We start from the raw sequence: 9,363 nt of genomic DNA on the forward strand, positions 1-9,363 counted from the left end.
GTTGCCAACACTTAGAACCAACAAAATTGAATTTGATGTCTTTCATTAGGAGACCAGTTAAAGGTTTGGTTATTTTGGAGAAGTCGTTGATGAAGCGTCGGTAGAAACCAGCGTGTCCAAGAAAGCTTCTCACCTCTCTAACTATTTTCGGTGGTTGAAGGTTTTCTATAACCTCGATCTTAGCTTTATCAACCTCAATGCCTATTTCTAATACTATGTGCCCTAGTATTATACCTTCGGTAACCATGATATTATATTTCTCCTAGTTTAGACAAAGGTTAACTTCTACGCATCTCTCTAGGATTTTCTCAAGGTTATCCATGCCATTTTTAAAACTGGATCCACATACCAAGAAGTCGTCCATGAAAACTTCCATGATCTCGTCAAGGAAATCTGCGAAGATTGACATCATACATCGTTGGAAATTTGCAGGGGCATTGCATAGTTCGAATGACATTCGTCGATAGGAAGATGTTTCATAAGGGCAGGTGAAGGTTGTTTTCTCCTGGTCATCGGGATGAATAGGAATCTAGAAAAATCCAGAGTATCTGTCTAAATAATAGAAATAAGAGTGTCTAGCCAGACGTTCAAGCATTTGATCTCTAAAAGGAAGAGGAAAGTGGTCTTTCCTGGTTACTTTGTTTAACTTCCTATAATCAATGCACATACGCCAACCGTTGGTTATACATTTTGCTACTTGTTCTCCTTTATCATTTTGTACAACTGTGACACCTCCCTTTTTAGGTACCACATGCACGGGGCTTACCCATTTGCTATCAGAGGTTTGGTAAATTATTATAGCTTCTAGTAACTTTAGCATTTCTTTCTTAACTACATCACTCATTGTAGGGTTTATCCTTCTTTGATGTTCTCTAGAGGGTTTATAATCTTCCTATAGCATAATTCGATGTATGCACACAGAAGGACTTATCCCTTTAAGGTCGGAAGTGTTATAACCTAGAGCTGTAGGATATTTTCTTAAGATATCTAAGAGTTGATTAGTTACGTCCTTATTAAGGGTTGCACTTACTATAACTGGATGATTTAGTTCTTCGTCAAGGAATTCATATCTTAGGCTCTTTGAGAGTTCCTTAAGCTGTAATAATTGTTTCTTAGGACTAGGCATATGGTCAGTGGTGAGTGCCAAGCATTCATGAAGGTTGTCATCCACGAAGGGTGTCATGGATTTAAAACCATCATCCTCCATTATAGGTGTTGAGGGTATTTTAATCATTTCGGTGAGTGTTTCTTGGTCTTGGTTTAGTTCTCTTATGCACTTGTCGATGATATTGATGGCACAATATGAGTCATCTATGGCAGGTGCCATTATAAATTTGGATAAGATAAATTCTACTTTTTCATCCCCTACCTCGAAAGTAATTTTTCCTCTTTTGACATCTATTATGGCTCCAGCTGTTGATAAGAAGGGTCTACCTAGAAGGATATGGATTTTGTCGTCTTCTTTAATGTCCATAACAATGACATCAGTTGGAATATAAAGTTGTCCGATCCTAACTGGAATATCTTCCAATACACCTATTGGATATTTAACTAATCGATCGACCAGTTGAAGGGACATCCTAGTTGGTTGCATGTCTCCTAGGTTTAATCTATTACAAATAGCTAAAGTTATCAAGATCACACTGGCTCTTAAATCTAGTTGCGCTTTATCAATGACATGATTTCCTAGAACACAAGGTATAGAAAAACTTTTGGGGTCTTTCTCCTTTTTGGCTAGTTTGTTTTCAACAGTTGAATTGCATTCTAAAGGTTTAGGATCTTCAAGCTTACGTTTGTTGGTTAAGATGTCTTTTAGAAATTTGGCATACGATGATATTTGGGTGATAGCTTCGGTGAAGGGAATCTCGACGTGGAGTTTCCCAATTACTTTCACAAACTTTTTATATTGGTTATCTAATTTGGTTTGTTTAAGTCTTTGCGGGTATGGGATCAGTGGTTTATAAGGAGAGGTGGTATGTAAACTTGGTTTTATTTTACCTCTTCCTTATTTTTAACTTCTTCCTCTCTTTGTTTCTTTCTACAGGTTTCTATATTGCTTCTTTCTCTGGTGTGGTCACAACATCCTTTTTTGGTGGCTCTAGTTTCTTCAACCTAAGATCTACAGGTTCATTATATGTAGTTCCTCTCAGCAGGGCAATAACGTTAGCATGCCCCTTGGGGTTAGGTTGAGGTTGTCTAGGAAATGATCCTTATGGCGTAGCTTGAGCAGCTTGTAGTTGAGCCACTTTAGAGATCTGGGTCTCAAGCATCTTATTGTGGGTTACCACAAAATCGACCTTGGTGCCTAATTGTGTAATCAACTCATTTATATGAACGTTTTGGTTCATGAATTCTTTATTTTGTTGAGTTTGAGATGAAATGAAATTTTTCATGATTTTCTCAAGGTTGGATTTCTGAGGAGCAGCTTGTATAGGTTGTGTTTGTCTTTGAGCTTGCAAACTTGATGGTCTTTGAGGTGTAGAGTTTTGAGTAGGGTTATTGTTTTTATAAGAAAAATTAGGGTGATTCCTCCGTCCTGGATTATAGGTGTTTGAATAAGGGTTTTCTTGGGCATAATTGATATGATATGGGTTTGATTCAGCTAAAAGATTGCATTCAGTAGTTATGTGTCCTTGGGTTCCACAAATTTTGCATCCAAGTTGTACTGTAACTATGGTAGTTGTAGGCTTAAACTCAACATTCTGATGAACTTTACTTCAGAAGCTTGGTTGAATTCTTTTGAAGAAGCTTTAGAGCCTGGTTCTCTCTGAAATTCTATTTTCAGAGCCTGATTACCTTTGAAAAAATCTCTTTGAATCTTTGAAAGATCTTTCAGAACCTGGTTACAAATTCTTCTTTAAAGAGCTTGATTTCCAAGTCTGATTACCATGGAATATTCAATTCTTCAAATCTTGATACCAAGTTCAGAGCCTGGTTTTCAATTCCTTGAAGACTTGATGCTTGGTTCTGATTCCTGGTTGAGATCTTTCTCAAACAGCAGCGTGAAAGTTTTAGGCTCATATAGTAGACCATTTCTTTAGAAACTGGTAACTTACATTCTGATCTTAAAAACTTCAAGAGCTTCTGATGTTTTGAACTTATCCCCGCAAAACAATTAACAAACTATTCTTTGAAGTAATTGTTATCAGAAACATTAATAAATGTGTGGGTTTATATTCAAGAATATAGGTATATATGAAAATCAATTATGATTCTTCCCCTTAAATACTTTTCTCCCCCTTTATCATCAATCAAAAAGACAAAGATAAAATGTAAAGAATATATTTGAAAGAAATAGGATAATATTTTCATTAAAAATTTCAGAAGACAAAAATGATACAATCATGTTTACAAAGACGGAAATACTTAAAAACATAATAGAAATAGAAAAAGTACTCAAATAAACATAAAAACAGGTTACTTTTATAAAGAAAACAAAATGTGGTTTTATTGTGGAAGTGAAGTTGATTTTTATTGTGAAAGTGAATTGATGGAACTCTCGATTTATCACATTTATTATTAAGGATCAGAACTAGTTTGACATATTAATTAAATTAGACAAAATGAAAGATTCAAAAAGAGAATAATAATAATAATAAAGAATAAGAAACAATGATTGCATGTAATAGTGTAAGTTAGTAAAATAAATTGATTTTTAACTCTAAGCCAAATTAGTCTAACCGAAACAAAACCAAATCCATCTATTTCATCTCATGATCTCCTATTTTGACCAACAAAGGACCAATGGCAGAAGAAAGTAAAAAAAAACAAACAAAGAAACTAACATGAAAAGGAGCAATATTGTTTGAAACATACTAGAGTAGATCTACAAAGCAAATACAACAAATCAGCCGGCAAACACGTCGAAAAGAGACAACCCAAGATGGAAGATGTTACCCACCCAGTCGTGTAAAGTTTGTTTCTGAAACAAAAAGGAAATCTATGGAGAGAATTTGTAAGGATTAAAATAAGTTATTTACAAATATCATTTTATTATTTATATTTTAAAATATTATAATAAATATTAACATCCAATTTTATTGGATTTACATTACAAACATATATAAATTAAATTATAAACTAGCTCGTAGATAGTTATGTAAGAATATTATATTGTAGTAACGCAAATTCTAATCCATGATATTTTAAATATTTATCTTAAAATAGTAAAATTGCGTTCGAGTTTGGGTTTGTATTTTTCTCAATTTTAAAATACGGATATGAGATGAGTAATGACAATATTAATCATGAAGTTTCTCATTTCAATGATGAAATCAAGGAGAAAACCAGAAATGTAGAAAAAATGGGAACAAATGAAGATATCTCATTGATTGAAGAAAGTTAGTTATTTGATATATTCAAAGGAAAGACCTGGTAGTTAAGAGATAAAGTAGCTTTCCAACTAATCTTCTATAGTTGAGAATATATTCAAAAGACTCAGTTGTGTCCTGATGCAACTTGAAAGATGGATCAATAGGAGTTTTGTCAGGTTTAGACTTAAGGAGACATGTGTCTTTCAACACATTCAAGAAATACTTTCTTTGACAAATAATAATTTCAATTTTGGAATGAGAAACTTCTATTATTATGAAGTACTTTAACTTGCCAAGATATTTGATTTTAAATTCAACATCAAGTGTAGTTTTCAATCTATAAATTTCATCCATGGAGTTCTCAACCAAAATGATATCATTCACACACATTGTGTTTGTTAGCATACTTTAATGTATACCTCTATCTAAATATATATTTTTGCAGGAAACATACAATGTTCCAAAGGAAGGAAGGAAGGTTGTATTTGCTATTATAAATGATGCTTGGAGACGATACAAATGTTTTCTTAAAAGGAATCATTTTAGTAAGTATAAAAGCTTGCGCGAGCAGCTAAAAAATCGTCCACGAGAGGTACCAGAAGAAGATTTTAGAAAGTTATTGGATTATTGGAGAGATAAAAAAACTCAAGTAAGATATATTCATATTTATGTTTTACAATGTTGAATTATGTACTGAATTAAAATCACTTTTGGGTTCTAGTAGAAGTTTCAAATGAATTATATACTGAATCTGATAAGTAACATTTCTTAAGGACTTTAGTCATAACATCTTACTACAATGTTACTTTTGAATATCCATAAAAGCTTGATTGAACTTGTACATATAACTGCTGTCCATCATCCTGATACACACTTCACAATAAACACGAATGAATGTAGGAAGTCAGTCATCAAAATGCCGAAAATATAGCTCAACTAAAATGGAGACATCGAGTGGGGAATAAAGCCTTTGCTGTTATAAGAGAAAAAATGGTATTATTTTATAAATTATTCTCATTGAATATTAAATTATATTATTGTATTAATATTCTCATAATCTTGTTTTACTTGGTTTAGCGCGAAAGTAATGAAGATAAAGAACCTCCAACGCAGGCTGAAATGTTCATTGCTACTCGACAAAGTAGAAAAGGAAAGGAGTTGGATCAAGAAACTAACCATGCAATAGTAAGTTACTGTTGTTAAATGTTATTATTATTGTTAAGAGTTGTTGTGCATAACCTTGTGTTATATTAGTTACATGTGAAAAACAATAGTTCAGGTTAGAAATAATAGGTTTAAGGTTGGAATATGTAAATATGTGAATAAGACACTTGTAGTAATGCCTTTGATCTGTAATAAATAAGAATCCGCTGCAACATAGGAAGGGGAATGAAGTAGTCAAATGTGATACCTTTAATCTCTTGAGAATGGTTAGGGAATTCAGGTAATTGAGAGGAATTTGTTTCTTCTAGGAGTTTAATAATCATCTTGTTGCCACTATTAATTGCAGAAAATCCATTAGAGCAACACATGTATATATTCAAAACAACAAGGAATCTAGCTAAATCAACACATGAATATTCACAAGTAACCGATGAGTACAACCTTCTCACACTTGTTTTTATATAGTTATTATGTTCATTTATTAGCTGTGAAAACTGAAACCATGTAGATTAACAACAAAAATTTCTAATGAGTTTTCATGAAAGAATCAAAAAATTTCATCCTACTAATAATAATCAATCATTCCTTTTTCTCAACAATTTTTTTTGTTAGTCTTTTAATTAATCATACCTAGAAAAAGTATGATTTATCCTCCATGGTATTTTGATTAATTAATCATGTCTTAATCTTTTAATTAATCTAAGATTAAGCTTTCTTATTTCTTAAAGTTGTGATATTTTGATTGTTCTGTCTTGTTCTTTGCATTTCATTCACTACTACTATATTATGTATATGCTAGATAAAGCTTCAAGACTTGATTGAAAATCATGGACAACCTTCTTCAGAAGCTTTTGAAAGTGTATTTGGAAAACAAAAACCTGGAAGAATGTGTTGCCATGGAAGAACCACAACACCGACTCTCTTGAAAAGAAATGAAGAAATTGCCAAACTAAAAAAAGAGCATGCGGATGAGATTAGACAATTTAATGATAAGATACAAGAAATTGAGGAGAAACGTCTTCAAGATAAGGAAGAAATGGAAAGAAAAATGCAACTGCTTCTTAAGACCATTTTGAATCAAAACACCTCAAAGTTGAATATAGAGGCTCTCGCAGCTCTGATATCAGCTCCTGCAACCGATGCTAACAGTGTCTTATGTTCTTCTGCATCAACACATGCTCCAACTAATGATCAAGTAATTAAGATTGAATTGTCTTATGCTTTACATTATAGTTTTAGAGCTTTATAATAATCTTACTTTCATTTTATTACTTTTATTTTGCAGATCATGAATGATAATATCAATGAAGATTTCCAGTCATTCGATGATGAAGAGACGTAGATATGGAGATGTAGATGTAGATGTTTAAGTTTACTTTTATAGGTTAAAGATGTTATTGTCATTATGAACAATGATTGACAATATGAAATGTATATTGAAGATGTTTTGTTGATTATATATTTTAAAACGAAAGATCATTTTAAAATTTGTATATGAATATTGCTATGTATAAAAAATTATGAATAATTATCAGGTTTTTAAAACAAAATGGTTTCACATTAAAAAAAATCATTTGTTACAAAAGTTATAAAGTATTGTCGTAGTATAAAATCGTTGCAATAACTTTTGAAGAAGAAATTTAGATATGGATCTACTAGAACGGTTTCAAATGAACAACAGCTACGAACCGTTGTTATATCAAATGAAACCGCCGTTCCCCAAAACACCAGAAAGTCAACGGTTTTAATATGAGAACGAAGTACAACTGTTGCTATTGGAAGTCGTTCTCTAAGGAATACTAAAAAAACGGTTATGTACGGGGTGTTGCCATTGGACACAATAACCGTTGCAATAGGTTAGAGCAACACCTTAGTTTGACACGGTCTGAAAACCGTTCTAATAGAGAAAGACAACGGATTTATAAGTTTTTACAACGATTTTATTGCGATGTTGTAGAGTCAAAATGTTGTAGTGTATGCATGGTAAACACACAAGAAACTAGACAAAGACACCTAATATTTTTTATTCTAATACTTTTAAGGGTTCAAAATATAGTTACAGACCAAAAAAATCTCATAATATTTTCTATCACTATTCCAAAATTTCTAAAGCATGTGAATATTTCTTTACTGATTCAACAATAATAGCATCAAAACAAAATAAAAAGCTCCATATAGGCATAACAAAACATGAAAGGACTATCTATAATTTGTGATACCAAAGGAACTATATCTAAATTTGAAAATGATATCTCAAATTAAGGTAGCTTAAGAAAACATTAGAAATAGGCTAGCAATTGTTGAACCGACAGGTTAACTTATTCAAACTCCTAGTAACAATAACAAAATCCTTAAAAAAAATAACAATAACTATTACTTGCTATCAACAACAGTATATAAAAGAGAAATTCAATAATAAAAAAATCATATTTATACTAAAGAATAATTAGACTAAATCTTCATGACTATATTATGACCCCACCGGCACACTTTCTTTTTTTTAATAGAAAATTAAGTCTAAACTAATAGTAATGATAAAAGCAGGTGTCATTACCTTTTCAACATATCATGACAAACATAAACTTATTTTTTCATAAACTAAAAACTATGGAATAAGGCTAATGTTATCTCCTTCAAATGCGAAAAACAAGAACAAATCAATCGCTACAAAGTTCTAATGCAGAAAAGAGAACTAACCGACAACGGTGATGTGGAGCTTCTGCGTGTTTTTTTTTCCGGCAGCGACAATTGGCACTATTTCTGGTTTGCGTGGCAGCGGCGGCGATTAGAAGGAGGCGACGACGGCTTTTGTGAAAGGCGGTTGTGTTGATGCGCGGTGTTGTTATTATAGTTGGAGTTTGAAACTGGTTCAACTATGGTTGGTTTGTGTCATACCTGATTTTGGCCTTGAAAAATTTACCCTTCATTTTTTCCTAGAAGCATGGGATTATGTTTTACACTTCATTGGCATCATACTAAGTCATACTCATTGCATACTGCATTAGTGACTTGGAGATCAGATTTGGACTTCATTTTCTAAGTATACAAGTCTCAAGGGTCTCAGGGGGTTCCAGGTATCTTATTATGGTCCTCAGTCCATCAGTGAAGGATTCAGAGCTATCAGAGTGTTCATCTGGATTTAATCAGGAAATTAGAGTTTCATGGCTACCTGCAACAAGCAATGTTTGGTTGGAAGTAGAGGAGCTTATCCATTTCATGATTGGAGAGACATCTTGGCCTAGGAAGACTCACAATCATCTCAGAAAAATCCATTGGCAAGCAGTGCAATCAGTTCCCGGTCAATTTTGCCCTAAAATTAGGATTTGATATAAAATCAGTTTATTTCTGATTCTTTGGGTGAAACTCTTTTCCATGGCCTTCCATATGTCCACAAGGGTCTACATACAAAAAAATCAGCTTTTTATTTGAGCTAGAGGTGCTTCAATTGATCACTAGAATCGGGAATCAGACAGTTTGGGAAAAGTCAACTGTGGGGCCAGAAAAGTCAACTCCTGACTTTTTGAGAGTGGAATCTCAAAATTCATGCCTAGGGGAGCCTACATGTGAAATTTTATCAAGGTTGGATCATGGATTCATCATTTAATCAGGAATTGGAAAAGTTACTTAATGTGGAAATGGTTGACTTTCCATTTAGGGCAAGTTTTTATGATTTTTGCACTCACTTTAAGTCCATTTTCCATCAAGATAAAAACTCCATTTGAAAATTTCTCCAACATGAAAGTTGTTCATCTTGTTCCAAGCTTTCTAGAAATATAAAGTTTGCTCCATTTGGATCAAAATTGAGAAAGTTCTGCTTGGTCAAAGTAGCTCATATTTTTAGGACACTTAGAAAAATTTCTAAGTCTAAAAATCTTCAAAATTTGTC

The 9,363-nt window shown here is 32.7% G+C and overlaps 1 protein-coding gene across 1 annotated transcript; it reads left to right on the top strand.

Annotated features, from left to right (window-relative positions):
• The first annotated feature begins 3,612 nt into the window (after positions 1 to 3,612).
• LOC127121795 (uncharacterized) lies at positions 3,613 to 6,819 on the top strand. The gene is made up of 6 exons (XM_051052232.1): positions 3,613 to 3,630; positions 4,759 to 4,962; positions 5,214 to 5,306; positions 5,391 to 5,498; positions 6,277 to 6,672; positions 6,763 to 6,819. The coding sequence occupies exons 1-6, from the start codon at positions 3,613 to 3,615 to the stop codon at positions 6,817 to 6,819; spliced, it is 876 nt and encodes a 291-aa protein (XP_050908189.1).
• Positions 6,820 to 9,363: the final 2,544 nt, after the last annotated feature.

The sequence above is a fragment of the Lathyrus oleraceus genome, chromosome 2 (assembly GCF_024323335.1).
Source record: "Lathyrus oleraceus cultivar Zhongwan6 chromosome 2, CAAS_Psat_ZW6_1.0, whole genome shotgun sequence".
In the NCBI taxonomy this organism is placed as follows: Eukaryota; Viridiplantae; Streptophyta; class Magnoliopsida; order Fabales; family Fabaceae; genus Lathyrus; species Lathyrus oleraceus.